We start from the raw sequence: 19,495 nt of genomic DNA, 5'->3' as shown, positions 1-19,495 counted from the left end.
GTTAAAGAGATCTCTGATAGATTGTCTCAAGTGGCAACTGTCTCTGGTCTAAATAAGAAGTGGCAACTCTCAGCCATTCTTGCCCTGCAAGAGGCCGCAGAAGATTTTGTTATTGATTTCATGAACGACACTTACATTGCTGCCGCCCATGCTCATAGGATCACCCTTATGAATAAAGATTTCAGCATCATTAGCAGAGTGAGGTATAGGTTTGACAAAGTCCTGAGGCCCTTGCCTTCCAATGATCAAAAAGCCTTTGAAATCCTTAACGTTCCCCCAAAATTGTCCAGGAGAGAGAAAAAGCTAAATGTTGAAGATGTTAGTGACCTTTACCCTACAAGGGGTGCCACCCAGCAAGAGGCTCTCTTGAGTGAAAAAAATCAGGAGGTGTTTGAAACTGAAGACGATGTTTACAAGAGGAAAGCCGCATCACTTGCTCCCGTCAACAGCGAGAGGATGGGCAAAGTGTATGGGCAGATTCTTGTGAATGTTGCTGGGGAATCTGAGGAGGAATATCTTAGTATATCTCCCGAGGACAAGCCCATGTTGGAAAAAAGGGATCTCCAACTATCTGACTCCGTGGTATTTTGTTGCATAAGGTAAGGTTTTTTGTTGCATAAGTTAAGTCTTTTCAATTATATTTTGGATGAAATTGGTATTGAATAGCTTTTGCTATTATCTGCAGGGCATTGGTGTCCTCTCTCACTCTCGATATCCGAAGAACCATCTACATTGTTGATCCACTTCTCTCTGTGGGACTTTTTGCAAAATCTGGTTCTAATATTTCACCATTTTTTCGTAGCTTCGATAGTGTGAGAAATTACCACATCTTTTTCCCTTATGTAGAAATGTATTTTTCTTTTACTGTAGAGGAGAATTTATGTTCATTTGCTTTCAACCTTCTACTCACCTCTTTTATGAATTTGCAGAGGGCATTGGAGTCTCATCTACATTAATTGTCTTTCAAGGGAAATTATCTTTATGAATTCTCTCAGCGGTGTTCACGGTCAAGCACGAATGTATGTTGGAAGAAAATTACTTACTTTGATTTCTTTTATAAATAATATTTTGAACTTACAAAGCTTCCTTTTGCAGTGCTGGTAGACTCGTTTCTACATTTTTGGATACAACATACGAGGATCTTGCTGATCCTCAAAGGCCGTATACTTTTCTTCCACAAGTTCCATTGCAAAGCGATGCGCATTCTTGTGGATGGAGAGTTATCTCAAACATTTGCAGAACAGTGGATTCAAAGCTGTTACAAATAGAAGGAGTGAATGTAAGTTTATTTCATTTGATGTTTGTGTAACCCTTATCATGATGTCTTTTCACTAACTTATAACATTTATTCTTACAGTGTAGAGACTATCCTGAATCATATGTTTGGTGGATAAGGGAGAGATGCATCGAGCTGATTCTAGACAAAGCAATCACACCGTATGATCCTGACTCCCCTCTTCCTCCCAAAACTTCAATGGCAAAGGGCACAAGCAAGGGAAAGGTCAAGGGAAAGGGTAAGGACAATGGCAATGGTAAAGACAAGGGCAAGGGAAAAGGCAATGGGACCACTGCTGCAGAGTCTAAGAAAAAAGGAATGCCAGTGCTCTCTCCTCTTAAATTTGATCCATCCCCTCTTAAGCCCCAAGAAAGGAGACTACCTGTAAAGGTCAAATTTTTTCAACAATCAAAGAAAGGCCCTGTGAGGAAAAATATCTTTGAAGAAATCGATAAAGAATGAAAATAGCAAACATAAGCATACACGAGCCATTTTATTTTGGCTTTGTACATTTTTATGCAATTTTTGTACCTCATTGTGTAATGAAAATTTTCACTTGTAAATCGAATGTAATGTACATTTTATACACGAGCCTTATTATTTTGGCCTTGTACATTTTCATGCAATTTTTGTACCTCATTGTGTAATGAAAATTTTCACTTGTAAATCGGATGCAATGTACATTTTATTTATACACATTCGAAAGGCGACTTGCTTCACGATAGCTTATGAAGTTCCCATTAAAAAATATCTTAAGGACAGTCTGTTAAGATAAATTCCTGCCAAGTTTTCATTCTTAAGGCCCCAAACTCACAATTGTAGGAGACAAACAACTCGTACAAAAGAAAGAGCGCTCGGCTCTTTTACCAATTGTTACACCATTCACTTTGAACTTATATCTAGGGGATGTATTGTCTAGCAATTCCAAGGTATCCCTCACATCTTTCAGACTCCAATTGGAAGTAACACTCACCTTCTTTACTTCTTCATGCGGAAAAACGTGCACCACAAGTTTATATGTTGTGTTCTCTGTATCAGAATCCAAGGGAACCCAAATACCCAATCTTCGTTTGTATCGCCTGTAATCAAAGGCCAAAGCAAGATTTTGGCGAGGGATACTGTAAGCCAAAGCCAAGGATTGAGGGCATGCACTGCACCTCAAGATATCACCTTTATGATCGCACTCTCTAGATTTCCAATGCGTCCCTATAGTGTTGTCCAAATCCTCTTCCGAAAAGTTTCTACTTAACCAGGATACCTTCGTTCTTTGTAAATTAGCTGTTTTGAAGCAAGCCACGAAGATATGGAGGGGTACAAACCATGATAACCGTATTCTTCTTGAGATCCTTCCAGCTGTCATGGACTTTTTAATATCCTGAGATATTTTGAATTTGAAACTCTGCACTGTTACCTTGTCAGGAATCTCCCAATTTAGAGATGAAAGACTTGGCAATGGCAAATCTTCGATATTCCCATACCTATCCGCTTTAGAGGGAACCACATACTGTGCATAATATATAAAAACCTTGCATTCACTATAAAAAGACACAGTTTGATCGGCATAAATAATGTCTGCCAATACCTTATGAATGGCATGGAAAGTCCCACTTAGGCTTTCCACAGGTTGCCATTCAATACTTGTTGACGGAAAGATATCTACAATGACGAACCGTTTGTTAGAACTTGCATAAATGGAAAAGAATTATATACGTTATTCAACTTATAACTTACAATGTGTTTGTTGGGAAACACGTTCGTTTGGAGGCAAGTGCATATCCTTGGCCATGTAAACATGTTGCACCTTGACAAACCAGCCTTCGGGCATAATTTTGAAGGCAATGATACGCCCCTTCCAGTGATGTTTTATATCTTCTCGTTTTCTTCTTTTCACCTTATGGGAGCCCTTGCAAGATGGCAGCATGGTAACCCAATCATTTACAGCAAAGGTTTTGGGCTCAAAATTTCCATCTACTCCCTGGCTATAGACTGTGCAAGAGTGTATTAAACGAGAAGGGCGCCTGGAGGAAGCCATGAAAAGAATGAAAGAGGTGAATGAACTAAAAAGTAGCGCCAAGAACCCAAATGAGTATGTATTGGGCGCCAAAAACAATATTGAAAGATCTCCCGACTTTCAAAAAACTCATTATTAATTTCATCACATCTCTGTCATGTATTTTGTCAGATTTGTAAGTAAATAACGTCTTTGGGACTCCAAAACATGTCAGACTTTAGGGGTTTTGGCTAAAAAAGAAGAGAGAATCACGAAATGGACTCCACTATCTCTAAAAAAGAGGAGACAAGAATACCATATTCTTGCACACGTGGCGAACTCTCTTTGGCCCTTTCCTTAATCCCGTGATTAACAAAAGTGCATTTTTTGAAGCGTTTTTGGCCCTAATGCATCAAACCAAGTTCTATAAACAATGTCACATTAGCTTCTCCTCGTATTGGGCACATGGAAAGCAACACACTCTCCAAACCTTAGTTCGACATGCACTTGACTTGCCATTCCTATAGTTCCTACAAGTGATCAGGCATCAATGTCCAACAAAGCAAGAGATACATGAATGCTTACGTCAGTGCATGATTGACGAGAATGACATCTTATATTTTTCAAACAAAAAACAACAATCATATGTACACACAAGGAAGATGTTTGCAAGTACAACAAGCTGATTCTACACAAATACTACACAGTGGAATAGATCCAGATCATCAAAGTTCAAATGAATGTAAATGACGAGCTAACATTGCAGACCAGCTACATTATAAGAACTTCCATGAGATAGATGAGATAGCAATTGGCACAACTGCAATGATAATAGAGAACATTGACCTCACCATAGGTGTAGCAAATGGTGCGATGTGTAAGATCAACCGTATGGACAAATCAAACGACAAAATGATATCAGGAATCCTGGTCACGATCCAATTAACAAACCAACAGCTCACCTTGTGGCACAACAAGCACCAATGCAAGGCATTGAATAGTAAGTTGTACCATAAATCCACATTCTCTTTGACATTAGAAGCAGTTCTACACATTAGAAGCGTGTACATGCTTGGAGGGACTAGTCTATGTAATGCTCTTGTACGCAATCAAAACAATAAATTTGTGTATCATTGGCCTTCTAGATCCATATGCATTTGCTCTGACACCTTCGTTGACACCATGATTTAAGTAGAGAAACAACACAACTCAACAAAAAACAAAGAAAGACTAAACACAACACATTCTATCACACAACAATCTCATACGCTTCTTGTAGCAAGTAACAAATCAATCTTGCAGACATTTTTTCAAACGTTGTTTGTTAATATACTAATGTATTTTCCTATTTTTCTTCTCTAACTAATAGATTCATTAACATTCTAATGTGTATTCCTCATTTTCTCCTTTACAGGTACACAAAACTTGCTGTCAAGGCAAAGATGACTCCGGATGTGGTATGCACAAACAAAATGATACCAAGTATATATAAAAATACTAATATATTACTTCACCTAACCACATTGACCTATTCATGCAAATGTTCCAACTATACATTCAAAACCACAGGAACACCTTATGCCATATCGAGAATCATCTTGCAAATACACAAAATCGAAAGTACGTAGGGACAAACTAGATGAGAATGGCAAACGTTGCTAGGCAAAAGCCATCAACATATGTCAACGGCTTTGCAACGTACAACAACCTCTAAAAACTAATGGCCAAATGCACACAAATTCTTGACAATGAATGTCGTCTGACATCAAATGACAAGCTTGCAACTGGTACACAATCTCTTACAAACTTTGCAATTGTAATTTTTTTCTTGAAACAACAATGCTAACTGATAATATGCACTCAACATGTAGGATTCCTCAAAGACATACTCGACACACTCGAACTTGAGTACGAAGACACGATTAACAATCCATTACGAACAAGCATAGCCCAAGCACAGCCCAAGCACTTTTGGACACAAGAACAAATGGCATCGAAAAGTACCCAATTGAGCTACTGTACTACGAATTTAACATCTCGTTCAACTTGTTGGTAGAAGTCACGAAAAAAGAATGTAAGGATTACATGAGAAATAACCACTATAATCATGGTCGTGACAATCTTGTAATAACAATCGAGGTCACATACCTACTGAGTAGAGAGGTCTACACCTAGAAACAAGGTTCCAACTCTGATCCATTCAACAACATAATCTACATAACAAGCAAGTTCTCAAATATGACTTCTTCTCAAGCATAAAAGAAAAAACCAACAATATAAACTTTTCTCATAGAAATGCAGACAAAAGCAAACCAAGAAGAAATGAAACTTCTACCACCAGCACCAAGCTTGTAGCCTCAACCACTACAAGTCCTGCTACTAGCTCAAGTACTTCTATATCATCCGACAATGTCCGCAACCAAAATCCATGAGACAGTCCTGAAGCGTCAACATAGAGGCACAAAAGCAAGTACTTCATCTACAACAAAAGATGTAAGAAAAACAACAAGGAGTACGTAGGACAAATGAAGAACATCGAGAAAGGAATCTAACAACACCAAAGAAATCCCGTCGAGAAAATGAAGAAAGACATAGAAACACTCCAGCCGTTCGAGGATAACTTCGAGGTTAACATAGAAACAATAGTTGATATCATAGACAAGGTTAGAAATTTTGAGCAAGCCACCATCCAAAAGAAAAATGCAACCGTGATAGGGTACAACAACCTATACAGACATCCAACACAATGTAAAAAATATTATTTTTTGAAGAGAAGAAACTTCATTTAACAAAGCAAAAAAAAAACATATTCAAAATCATGATCATTGACTTGAACTATATAATTATACATATTCTCATTAAAAAAATCTCCATACATTTAAACAATGCTAAAAAATATCTACGATTGTAGATTGCTTTAAAACACGTCACATATGTAAACAACATCAGAAAAAGTGTTACATAACAAACATGCAAGACATAAGAAACATGCAAGAATTGCATATCGAACTTCGTACTACTCTACCTGACTGCATTGGTCAACCTGGTTAGTAGACACCGGTGTGAATCGAGAGATTCTCCAAGGAGATTCTCTTCAGACCTTGAGAGAGAGAGAGAGAGAGAGAGAGAGAGAGAGAGAGAGAGCGCAGAGGCGGAGAGGAGATGGCGATGGCGTCTTGTTCTTCTCCTCCTTCTTCTTCCCTCCTGTCCGTCGACAGCAAGTCTCTATTGACCCCGACTGCTTCCAATGCCTCTCGCCTGTCTCTCCCCCGCCTCAATTGGCCCCTCCCCCACGCTATTCGTGCTGGATTCGCCCCCCTTTCTGCCATCTCCAATGCTGCCCCTGCTGAAGCTCATTATGTGCGCATCGGTGCTGACCCTGACGGAAATTCGCTCTCCCGCGAGTCAATTGATAGCCTGCTAGAAGTTGTTCAAGCTGCAGCCCAGAGAGGGGCCGAGGTGACACCTTTTTTATTTTCTTCTGAATTGGTTTCGTCTTGGTTTTCGTTGGAGTTTGGGATCATACCATTTTCTGAGGCTGTTGCCTGCCGACGTGAAGAACTTCAAATTTGAGGTTCATGAGAAGTCTCTGTTCGCAATTTGCATGCTGGGACTATGCTTGCCTGTATGTTATTCGTCATGATGAGAATGCAGATGCAGATGTTAATTACACATTCATGTATTCGCACACAATGAGAATGCCAATAATGTTAGAAGTACCCATCATGCATGTGGGTAATGTATCTTGGTGCTGCCGTAACACAAATGCAAATACCCTTGACTATGCATGTGGCTGTTTGTAAAATGTGCATCGGCATTTGGGGGAGCGGAGCATATGTTGTACATGCATCTTGGATGTGAATGAGGATTCCCTTGATGTGTTTGTTTGCTTTTTTAAGGTATAAAAGGTTGATACATGTGTGTAATGCATCTCGGTCCAGCTATAACACGAATGCCAATACGCTTTGAGTATGCATGTGGCCTTTTGTAAAATGTGCATCGGTGTTTGGGGCAGCATGTGATTGTACATGCATCTTGGATGTGAATGAGGATTCCCTTAATGTGTTCTGCATTTTTAAGGTATAATAAGTTGCTACATGTACAGTGTAGAATCTTCTCCTTCAGAATTCTACTGCATTTTAGTTTTCGCAAAAATCATTCTATGGAAGCTTGGCAAACTGTTTAGGTGGTTATGGCAGCAGTTGATAAACCCCGAAATATAGATTATAAGGGAAAGACCGATCTCGTTACAGAGTAAGCATTTTGATAATTTATCTTCCTCAATTATGACTCAAGGTTTTTGGATATTGGTTAATTTGTAGTTGGTCCTACAGCACTGATAAACGCTGTGAATTGGCGATACTAGAGATTGTGAATGCAAAGTGTCCTGGTCATTTGATTCTGGGCGAAGAAGGGGGTGTTAGTGGCGATCCTTCCTCACCATTTCTGTGGTGTATCGATCCTCTTGGTCTGTATATACTTACCTCCTTTTTCTTTAAGTGGTGTATGCTCATATCTCTGTTTTGATCTTATTCAGATGATGCTTTTATGTCCAGATGGAACCACAAACTTTGCACATGGCTATCCATCATTTGCAGTCTCTATAGCAGTCCTTTACAGGGGAAAGCCCCTAGTAGCTAATGTGGTATGCTGTGAGTAATGTGAAGTGGTAGGTTTTGTCCTGCTTTGATTCCCTATAAAAGCTTTTGATGCTTTTCGATGGTTTGCACAGGTAGAATTTGCTGGTGGACCGTATTGCTGGGTGACAAGAACGTTCACTGCGTCTGCAGGCAACTCTAAAACCAACCCATTCATCAAAGTTGGTCTTAACATTTAGAATCTTTTGGCAATCCATTCTAGCCCCAGTTTCCAACTTCTTTCTTCCGTTTCAATGTACCATTGAAGGTGAGTTATATTCTGCTGTTGTCTTTCATTTTGAGCAAATGAGACTTTTTGTTATAGGTGGTGGAGCTTACTGCAATGGGAACAGGATCCATGTCAGCACTGCAGATGAGGTTTGGCTTGTTACCACTTGATATCGTGCAGGTTTATTCATTTTAATTGCCAGTATGATCTTATCCATCTGGTGTTGTCTTCCAAACAGGTGGAGAAATCACTATTTGTAACAGGGTTTGGCTATGAACATGATGAGCCTTGGAGTACAAACATGGAAATGTTTAGAAAGTTTACAGATATAAGCCGAGTATGGATCTTGATTTTCATGGTTTATAAATTTTTGTCATTTGCTATACTCGGTGATCCCACCTTTAAATAATGCTGTCAGGGTGTGAGACGACTTGGAGCGGCCTCTGTAGATATGTGCCATGTTGCTCTTGGCATTGTTGAAGCCTATTGGGAGTATTTCTTGAAACCTTGGGATATGGCTGCGGGTGTACTGGTATGTAATTCTTTTTGCATACAGTGTACTGTAAAGTACAGGACATAGCCATCACACGCAACAGCTCCTATCCTAAAACTACATGACTTAAACCAAGAGTTTGAAGTTGTGATAGATGCTAGCTCTCTTGTGTTAGGTTGTGCACTCATGTAAGAAGGATATCAGTAGCCTATTCTTCTAGAAAACTCAAGAATGTGAGAAGAATTATGCTACTCATGATGTAGATCTACTGTTGTGATCCATGCTCTCAAGCTATGGAGATACTATTTTCTTGGAAACAAATTGTCTCTAGTCAACTGACCATAAAAGTCTTAAATGGATCTTTACTCGACTAGACCTAAACACGAGACCGTCATTTCAAGGCAAAGAAAATGTAGTTATAGATGCCCTAAGTTGCAAAGCATTTCTTAATGCTCTCATCTTAGAGGAACCCTCTAAAGCAAGATCTTTGGCTGCCATGGTATCGATGCTGAGTAACCCAATCATAGAGATGATCAAAGAGGAAGCGGCTAAGGATCTAAAGTATCAAAAGATCCTAAAGAAGATCCTAGATAAAGAAATAGACCCTAAACTTAAGCTCAAGTATCAAAACTTCTCTATTGATGAATGACTTATGTACTTGAAGACAAGACTGCATATTTTTCGAGTCAAGAACTCAAGAAAAAGATACTTGAAATCGTATATGTGCAGTCAACATGCAATGAACATAAATCTTGAAAAGCACTTTCTTTGCTTGAATCTCAGATAATTTTTTTCTGATTGTTTGCTGATCTTGTTTGCAGATGGTTGAGGAAGCAGGAGGAAGAGTTACGTGTATGGATGGAGGGGACTTCAGTGTGTTTGACAGATCTGTTCTTGTCTCAAATGGCTCTTTGCATGACAAGGTTGGGATGACAGTTTTGGTTTCTTAAAATAGGCATTAGATTGTATAGATAAGCAGGGCTTTACTGTTTAATTAGTAACCTGGTTGTTGAGAAATAGTAGAGTTTGCAGGGAGAAACCCAAAGTATACAGCAAACACTGTGACAAAGAAAACTCAAAAATACAAAAGGAGAATGAAGAATAATGAACTTTGAATGATGCTGATACAATGGAGCTGACCACCTCAGAGATGAGTGCATTGTCCTGGCTAATCAGGTGGCAGTACTTGGAAGGAATCTGCATTGTGAGAAGTGTGAAATGCAGTCCTTAGGGGCAAAGGTGTTGATGACAAGGAAAAGAGTCGCTCTGTGGAGGGAGCGAGGCAGACCTGTCGTTAGCACTATAGTGTTGCAGAGATGTACGGAATGCATTGACGCAGGCGTACTGTATGCAGTAATGTACTGACACAGCAAGGTACTGACACAGACCTAGATGCCAATGTACTGAGATTGCAGATGTAATCAGATTGATATGATACGAATGCACTCAGAATGACATGAATACAGACCTGGGTGAATGTACTGATGCACTGGCTTGTGGACTAGGCAATGATGCTTTGACTTTGATTTTGATCATGTCCTGGAGTATGCAGTAATGCACTAACTAGGCCTACAATCTGTATTTTTGCAGTGATTGTAAACAGTGCGAAGGCATTTGGGCTCGTAAAAGATTATTGGGCTTACAAAAAATTTAGTGAGGGGTTAGGGAAACCATGGAAATTTGCAGGAATCACAGAAATTACTCTGATTTGACAGTACAAAGTACAAGTTGAGTGGCTTTGCTCACAGTGTGTGAGAGATGGATAATGTAGACAAATGCAAGCATCAAACCGTGGAAAATGAATATCTGGGAGATGAATCTGATCAAGAACTAACACAACCGTCCATGAAAGCAATGTTCAACACCCCTTCTAAGAGAAAGAGACTTTGAAGGCATGTGAAAGGGAGGTTCACTCATGGGCAGACGTGGCAAAGATAACACAGAAGCAAATAGAAGAAGCCAGCCCATGGATTGAGGTAGTAAAAAAGAATAAGGAAACATCAGTGAATAAAACTGAAGTAATGAATGCTACCTTGGAAGAAGAGGCTAGGAGACGGGCTAGGGTTTTACAGGTACGGGTAGTAGGATGGGAGGAGAAGAGCAACCCACAGGAAGATGCTAAGACACTTGCTGACAAAATTGGGGCTTCAGACGTACCTATTGTCAGTGCTTGGAGAGTGGGGAAAGAGGCTCTAATTCTTCGCTTTGGAGACAGAGAGAAAAAAAAGGCCTTCCTCTCCAAGAGGAGAGCCCTCAAGGGTGAGAAGATTTATTTGGATGAGGACCTTACCCCAACGCAAATAGCGCATTGCAAAGAACACATGCCCAAGGTATTGGAGGCTCCCAAAGAGGGAAAGTGGGCTGTTTATAGGGATTGATGAGTCATCATCACTGACAAAAGGACTTCATGACGGTACGAGGCCTATGAGACACTTCGGATGTCAATATGAAATTGTAATGGAGCCCTACATTTGGATGCTGGTTACTTTGAAGATAGCTTCTGAAACATAGATATAGCAATGTACACGGAAACACACCAATGTAAAGGTAGTCGACTACCCAATGTGCGGGGATACAGGTGGGAAAGTGCATTTCGTCCAGCAGCTAGAAAACCAGGAAGCACTAGGGGTTTTGGAGGTGTGGCCATACTATACTGGGAAGACCTCAAAGGAATAGTGCAAGTAATGAAAAGAGATGATGATGCATGATATTTATGGATTAGGATACATGCAGGAAGACCATGGGATATATTCATCGCAATTTTCCTCCTGCAAATTCTACTTATGCCACACGAGATGGATCTCCCTTTGATGTACTTTATGAGGATATCATGAAATATGCTAGCATTAGGAACATACTATTTGTAGGAGATTTCAATGCATGCACTAGAGATAGATAGAGTGGCTGTTATATGCATGATAATGCCATGTTCAAAGAGATCGACACAGATGAAATAGGCCTATGCAGGAGAGCCAAGGATAAAGAAGTGAGTACCTATGGGACACACCTATTGACTTTGGGAAGTGCACATAGACTAGCCATTTTTAATGGTTTGCCACAATGGTCAGGATCTGACAATTTGACATGTTGGAATCAGAAAGGAGGGGCAAGTATTGTGGACTACTTGATAGGCTCACTAGCATTGATACCAGACATCCAAAACTTAAAGATATCTAAGAGACCAATTGGCATAGTAGCAGATCATGCTATTTTGACACTCATGCTCTCTTGTGTACATATGAAACATGAAACACCATGCCTCCCTAAACACCCCAAATACTTCTTTACAGAAGACATCTCACACATCTATAGTGGTTCTCTATAGACCAGTTTACATACATTGGACTTCAGTGGATCGTTGGAAGAATGTACAAGGGATTTAGCAGAGGCCATACATGGATTAGCCATGTATGCATTCCCACACACCTTGCCCTGATATAGACCCACACGATCTACTACTCCCCAAAATAGCTGGTATGATGAGTAGTGTAGAGTTACTCGAGCTCGCTTACAGAGGGAAGTGGAGCTAGGCACTTAGATACATCACCAAGCAAAGGCGTTCTTCAAATGCCTTGTGTGGAAGAAGAAACGAGACTACTTAGCGAAAGCAAAAGCAGAGATGTATCAGCTATTTTTGGGGCGGGATAGCAAAAGCGCATGGAAGATGTTTCATGAAAGACAGCCCCCCATAAAGATTACATCATCAGATGCTTGGCTTGACTATGGGAGACAACTGTATGACCTGCTAGGACAGCCACCTATGTAGCCCCCACAAGCTTGTAGGGCAACACAGTGGTCATTCTTCACATGGAAAATGGCTAGGGATGCAATTTATAGATTACAAAATGGGAGGGCACAAGATGAAGATGGACTAGTAGCAGAACATTTCTCACATGCTTGTGACATATTAGCACCCATATTAGCACATATATTCAATAGAGCAATATGTGAAGGTTTCCCTAGTAGTTGGTCAGACAATACTATAATTCCACTATTTAAAAGTGGTGATCCCCTGATTCCTAGCAACTACAAGACTATCATGATTGGTCATACTCTGGCCAAGATATATGGTTCTATATTGGAACATGAGTGAGTGGGCTGAAATACAAGGCAAGAGAGCACAAGGACAGACAGGTTTTAGACGAGGATATATCACACTGGACCATATTCTCACACTTAAGAGCCATTATTGAGGAGGGTCGCACCGGAGACAGAACCCGAGACAAAAGGATCTATTGTTGCTTTGTAGACTTTCGCAAAGCTTTTGATACAGTGCCTCGTACACGCATCATGTAGAGATTGCAGGACATTGGAGTACGAGAGGGTATACGATGGGGTGTCTGCATTATATGAGGCAGTGACAAGTCATGTACGAGCACCTAGGGGCCTATCAGAGAGGATTGACAGTACCATAGGAGTGAAACAAGGATGTCCACTTTTACCCACATTGTTTGGTCTATACATAGATGAAGTGTTTGATTACATAGATTGAGGAGGAGCAGGAGCCAGCCTGGCAGGGGTGCTGATACCGATATTACTGTATGCAGATGATATTGTTCTCATTTTAGATTCACCGGAGGGATTGCAGTGTCATCTAGATGCTTTGCTCATCTTCTGTAGAGAGAAAGACCTCACAATGAACCTTGGGAAGACCAAAACCATGGTTTTCGATACTTTAGCAGCATGGTTGACTAGATCTATGTACCAGTTCACATTTGGGGGAGACATACTGGAGCATGTGAAGGAATATGTCTATTTGGGATGGCTCACATACAGTTCCAGGAGCCAGTGACCAAACTCTGGTTGTTTGACACTCTAGTCGCACCTACATTACTATATGGAGCAGAGGTATGGGGTTGCAGCTTGTACCACAGGCGTCTTAGCCCATTCACTGATCAGATTGGAGTAGAGAGGGATTATTATGATGGTTGGGATAGCATGGAAAGGCCATTGATCATGATGATAGCACGTATGATTAGGAGTAAGCCCTCCACCCCACATCCCATTGTCAGAGCAGAGCTAGGGGCAGCACCTATTGTTACGGAGGCACTCTTCAGGGCAGTGACCTTTTGGCACAGACTATGGGAACTTCCACGCCATAGATACTCTAGATTGGCACTAACCTCATCTAGACAATTAGTAGTAGGAGGCGAGAAGAATTGTTGGTTTTCACAGATGACTATTTGGATGAGCCTACATGGTTTGGATATTGATTGTCTTCCACCTTTGGATTATAGCCTTGACTGCCCTACACTTTCTCTGAGCCGATCAGAGTTGAACCAGGTGATCAGAGCTGATATCTTGAGGATTGAGACAGCAAGGACATGGATCCATCCACCACTCCCTCTAGGATCGAGGATGGAGTTCTACAGGAGTCATTTCTTGTCTCTCTCTGATGATGGTTTCACTATTCGGCCAACATATATGGACACCCATCTCTCCCATAGCGTACGGGTTGCTATCGGATAGATTTGCACCTCCTCATATAGGCTTCAGATGGAGACAGGCAGATGGACAAATACCCTATCAGAGGATAGGACTTGCCAGCTTTGCGGTTGAGATCCTGAGACAGAGGAGCACTACATATGCAGATGAGCAATATACTATGACATACGAGGACGATACCACTGCCTCTTCTGTGATGGATTTGGACCCCTTCGTCGCGTCATGGAGTACGAGGACCAGAGATGCCTAGGTCTCATCCTCTTGGAGCTCGAGAGGACTACACTACTGCAAGACAGGAGGTCAGCTCACCCAGAGGGACACACACAAAGAGCAGTGACAGACTTCTTCTATAGAGACGATCCTACTGACACTACCAGCCTAGTAGAGACAGAGCCACCCCGCCAAACACCTTACAGGCCACACCGTGGAGTCACATTGGATAGAGCCATTTCCCTCCGTCGAGCACGATGACTCCGTCTACCAGGACCACGTCCGAGGAGGCCACACCACAGTTCATTAGAGCCATTATCACGAGACATCGCAGACTCACCACCAAGCATATCAGTGAAGCAGCTAGGGACTGCATCATAGCTGAGATCATGTGCAGATATTGAGATCATCCACAGCCCATAGTCCCCACCACACTTTTGTACATGGTTCTATCAGATTCGGTTCTCCTTTCCTTTCCTTTTCTTTTCTCTCGATGGAACAACACTACACATGGTTCAACCCTAGTATAATCCTATCGTATAGTTATTTTCAGTATTGTTTCATAGGTCACCCACTTATTTGTAATGTTATCTTTTCCTTACTAATGGGATGACATTAGACATGGATGTACTCTGGATTTTGTCTCATAGGCTACATTGGCCTTATGTAGACGTTAATATATCTTTCTTTCTTTCTTTCTTTCTCTCTCTCTCTCTCTCTCTACTCTACATGTGTACTCTCTCACTATGCGAACCACAACATCACGTCTCGATCCTCGTGCACTCTGCTGACAAACTGGTATCAGAGCTTAGGTTGCTAGAGCTGCGTCAAGGTTGCATCAAGACAGTAGTCAAAATTGCGTTAGGACTATGTCAGGATAGTCATCATAGGAGTGCGTCAGGACAGGTTTTCTAAATTAAACCTTTGACTCATTGACAGGTGTTTGCATGCGTAAGCACAGTGTGAAATTTTGAGCCGAAAAATTGGGGCTTTTCGTGGATTTGGGGATTTTGATGCAGAACAGGACAATTTGATTCAAAAATTGCAAATTTGGTGCACATTTGCCTGGGAAATTTGAGGCTTTTCATATTTTAGTGAAATTTTTAAATTTCACTGAAATTTGTGCACACGCGACCCAGAAAATTGGGGCTTTTGCAGAATTTCATCAAATTGTGCAAGAATTGCTTGGTATATGCACTTGGGTACATGTATTGATGTAATTTGGGCGGATTTGCCTTTGAAAATTTGGGGGCTTTTGACCGCAATCGTCAAATTTGTGCCCAAGAATGTATTTGGAACAGAAATTGCAGCAAAATTTTGGGGATTACACATGCAATTGGTGCATCGGCCTATAAATCTGGCTATAATTGATTGTCGAGTGCAGTAGCAGACATTCTCTAATTCTGGAAATCAATTTGCAGATCTAAAATTTCTGCAATTTCTTGATTTTCAGTGCTGGTTGGTACTTGGTACTTGCAGCATACCATGGTTATTTGTGTGACATTTGGGCTTGCATTTGTTGATGTTTGAGTCAACTTAGTGCTAGAAATCATGGATGGAAATAGTGACAGCAGCAACCTTTTGCACATCAAGAAGCTTGAGGGTGCACACAATTTTGCAATATGGCAAAAATAGTGCTACAATGTCTTGGTGCAGAAGAAACAAGTGAAGCCCATCAAAGCGAAGGGAATATGACCAACAGGTATGGAACAAGAAGAGTGGGATGATTTGGATGAGCTTGCATGAACTTGCTCTTTGACATTGAGAATCTGAATCCTACATATGAAATGTGGCAAAGACTTGAGGAATTGTGTGCTCAGAAAAGCACAGCCAACAAGATTTATTGGCTGAAAAAATTGATGGACCTTCGCATGAAGGAAGGCATAGTCATGTCTGTACATTTGAATGAGTTCAACTCAATTTTTAGTCAGCTGATTGCTTTGGATTTCCACATTGATGATGAGTTCAAGGCTACTTTTTTGCTATGCACTTTGCTTGAAAGTTGGGATACTTTCAGGACATCTTTGAGTAACTCAAATGCTTAGATGTTATATTCTGATGTGGAGAGTTCTTTGCTAATGGAATAACTCAACAAGAAAAATAATTCAGCAAACAAGTCTTCTAATGCATTGCATACTAGGGGTCGATTTTAGCAAAAGGGCAGTTCTGAAAATAGAGCATGCAACAAGTCTCGTAGCAAAAATGTGGAATGTCATCATTGTGGTAGGAAAGGGCACTACAAACGGGACTATTTTCAATTGAAGAAAGAGAGGCAAAAGCAAAAACATTGAAGACAACAAGGCTGAGAAAGAGGACAACTAACCTACAAAGAAAAGCAGTGTGAAGATAGAGGAGGTAAATGTAGTCACTCATGAGAATGACAGTGACGGTGACGTACTCCTTGCTTCTTTTTTGAGTGCACATGCATTGATTGCAGGTTTTGATGAGATGCACACTTGGATACTTGGCTTAGGTGTGTCTCATGTTATACCACATCATGAGTGGTTTTTTGACTACAATGGTGGTGCACGTGGTATTGTCCACTTGGGAGATAACTATGCATGTCAAATTGCAGGTATTAGCAGTGTGAAATTGGAATTTTAGTATGGCTTTGTGTTAAGGCATGTACCTCAGCTCAAGAAGAGCTTAATAAGCACAAGGTAACTAGATGATGAAGGCTATTATACAACCTTTGGGGATAGCAAATGGAAAATTAGTAAGGGCTCTCGCATTGTTGCCAAGGGCTCTAAAAGTGATACTTTGTATGCTTTGTATGTATCTAGCATGCATGACCTTGTAGTTGCCATAACCGAGTAGCCAAGTGTTTCTTTGTGGCATAGCCGGTTGGGACACGAGTCAAACTGGAATGAAAGTGCTTTCTCGTTTGGGTTATTTGCCGTATTGGAGATATGCTGATTTTAAACAATGTGATCATTGTATTTATGATAAGCATGCTCAAATGTTACATAAAAAATCTCTTTCTCTAAAGACTTCACCCTTAGAGTTGGTACATTCAGATGTATGTGAGATGCCAGGGTTATCTCTAGGGGAAAAGAAGTATTTCATTACTTTTGTTGATGATGCCACACGTAAAGTACGGTACGGGTTTATCCAATCCGTTGTAAAGATGAGGCCTTGGATAAATTTAAAAAATTCATGGCACTTGCTGAAAATCAGACCAACAAGACATTAAAGTGTCTTCACTATGACAATGGTGGAAAATATGTGTCCAAAGCCTTTTAGGACTTTTGTGACAACAAAGAGATTAAAAGGGAGCTCACTACCCCTCACAATCCACCCCAAAATGGTGTTGCAGAGCGTATGAATAGGACCATTCAAGACAAGGTCCATACAATGCTGTCACATGTTGTTTTACCTTATGGATTTTGAGCAAAGGCTGTTATGACAGCCGTACACTTGATTAATCGGTCACCAAACATGTGTTATGGGGGGGGGAGGGAAGAGTCCCACAAGAAGCATGGCCGGGTAAGCCACCTTTGTATGCTCACTTTAGAGTGTTTGGCTTCAAGGCATTTGTGCACATTCGCAAGGAAGAATACAACAAACTTGAGCCAAAGTTCTGCAAATGTATTTTCCTAGGATATGGTGATGAGGGTGAAATGGGGTATAGATTATGGGATCCTGAAAAAAGAAAAATTGTATATAGCAATGATGTTATCTTTCGAGAAGATCGCATGGACAAACAGCCTGAAAAGATTGAGAAAGTCAGAAGGGTTGTATTCCGAGAAGATGTACCGATAGGACAACAAAGAATGCTTGCTGGATAATAGCAAATACCTGTTGTAAATGGCCATGAAAATGCAAGGATTGTGGTGAGCCGTCATGCTTCAAGAAAGAAATGTACAGAAAATACTACTTTGCGAACCATTTTGGGCTTGGTTGTATGTGAAGATATGAAACTTATACAGATGGATGTATAACCAACTTTCTTACATGGTGATTTGCATGAGGAGATCTATCTGCAGCAGCATGAGGGTTTTGTTGTGAAGGGGAGGGAGCATATGGTATGTAAACTCAACAAGAGTTTGTATGGGTTGAAACAGGCACCACGAGAATGGTATCATAAATTTGATACATTTATGCAATCTCAGGGATTCCATAGATCTCAAGTTGATCATTGCTTATACACCAAGAAGGTAGCAGACAACAACCTTATTCTCTTGGTTTTGTATATGGATGATATATTGACTGCAAACAGGGATGTTCATGCTTTGGACTCCTTAGACAACAACCTTATTTTCTTGGTTTTGTATATGGATGACATACTGATTGCAAACAGGGATGTTCATGCTTTGGACTCCTTAGAAACAAAGCCTACACAATAGCTTTGATATGACGGATCTTGGTGAGACCAATCGTATTCTTGGCATGCATATACTCAAGGACAGATTGCAGGGTTTTCTCTATTTGTCACAGCAAGACTATGTTACTAAGGTTTTGCAGTGTTTTAATATAGGGGGGGGGGGAGGAGCCATTGGTGTACCGTTGCCTCCATACGTGAAACTTAGTGCAGATGATAGCCCTACATCTGATAATGGAAAGGTTGAGATGGCCAAGGTTCCTTTGCTTCAACTGTTGGTAGCTTGATGTATGCTGTGGTTGCTACACGCTGTAACATTGCATTTGCGGAGGGAGTGGTTAGCAGGTACATGGCCTATCCTGGTAAAAAGTATTGGGAAGCAATGAAGGGTATCATGAGGACCTTAAGGGCACAAAGGACTTGTGTATATGCTTTGGGAAGGAGAAGTCATCTGTTGTTGGGTTCACGGGGTAGACTATGCTGGTTATCCTGATTGTAGGAAGTCTACTTTAGGATATGTGTTCGCGTTCACAAGGGGAGCAGTCTCTTGGATATCCAGGCTGCTGCAGAAGTGTGTTGCATTGTCTACTACAGAGGCAGAGTATGTGGCTTCCACTGAGGCATGCAAGAAGGCTTTATGGATTTCATGTCTGGTGAGAAAGCTTAGCATTGCAGAGGTTCCTATTCTCCACTATGATAGTTAGAGTGCAAATTATCCTAGCATGGAATCTTGTCTTTCATGCAAAGATAAAGCACATACATGTGAAGTATCATTTTATCAGGGATGCACTTGACAGCAAGAGCATTGAGCTTGTCAAGGTACATACCAATGATAACGTTACAAACCTTCTTACGAAGCTCTTCCAGTAGAGCGGATCACTCATTGCCGCTAGA

At 40.8% G+C, this 19,495-nt stretch overlaps 1 protein-coding gene across 1 annotated transcript in view; it reads left to right on the top strand.

Annotated features, from left to right (window-relative positions):
* The first annotated feature begins 6,275 nt into the window (after positions 1 to 6,275).
* Positions 6,276 to 19,495, top strand: part of IMPL1 (myo-inositol monophosphatase like 1) — a 38,587-nt gene continuing 25,367 nt past the window's right edge. The window contains exons 1-9 of the mRNA XM_087664347.1: positions 6,276 to 6,725; positions 7,453 to 7,520; positions 7,601 to 7,734; positions 7,823 to 7,911; positions 7,999 to 8,056; positions 8,229 to 8,281; positions 8,371 to 8,469; positions 8,551 to 8,664; positions 9,447 to 9,548. Of these exons, the coding sequence (XP_087520473.1) occupies positions 6,429 to 6,725; positions 7,453 to 7,520; positions 7,601 to 7,734; positions 7,823 to 7,911; positions 7,999 to 8,056; positions 8,229 to 8,281; positions 8,371 to 8,469; positions 8,551 to 8,664; positions 9,447 to 9,548 (1,014 nt within the window). The 5' untranslated portion in view covers positions 6,276 to 6,428. The remainder of the gene's footprint in view (positions 6,726 to 7,452; positions 7,521 to 7,600; positions 7,735 to 7,822; positions 7,912 to 7,998; positions 8,057 to 8,228; positions 8,282 to 8,370; positions 8,470 to 8,550; positions 8,665 to 9,446; positions 9,549 to 19,495) is intronic.

Source organism: Lygodium microphyllum, chromosome 23 (assembly GCF_053477565.2).
Source record: "Lygodium microphyllum isolate KBCC chromosome 23, Lygodium_microphyllum_v1.1.10, whole genome shotgun sequence".
Classification (NCBI taxonomy): domain Eukaryota; kingdom Viridiplantae; phylum Streptophyta; class Polypodiopsida; order Schizaeales; family Lygodiaceae; genus Lygodium; species Lygodium microphyllum.
The sequence above is the reverse complement of the archived record's forward strand: the minus strand, read 5'-3'. Positions and strand labels throughout refer to the sequence as shown.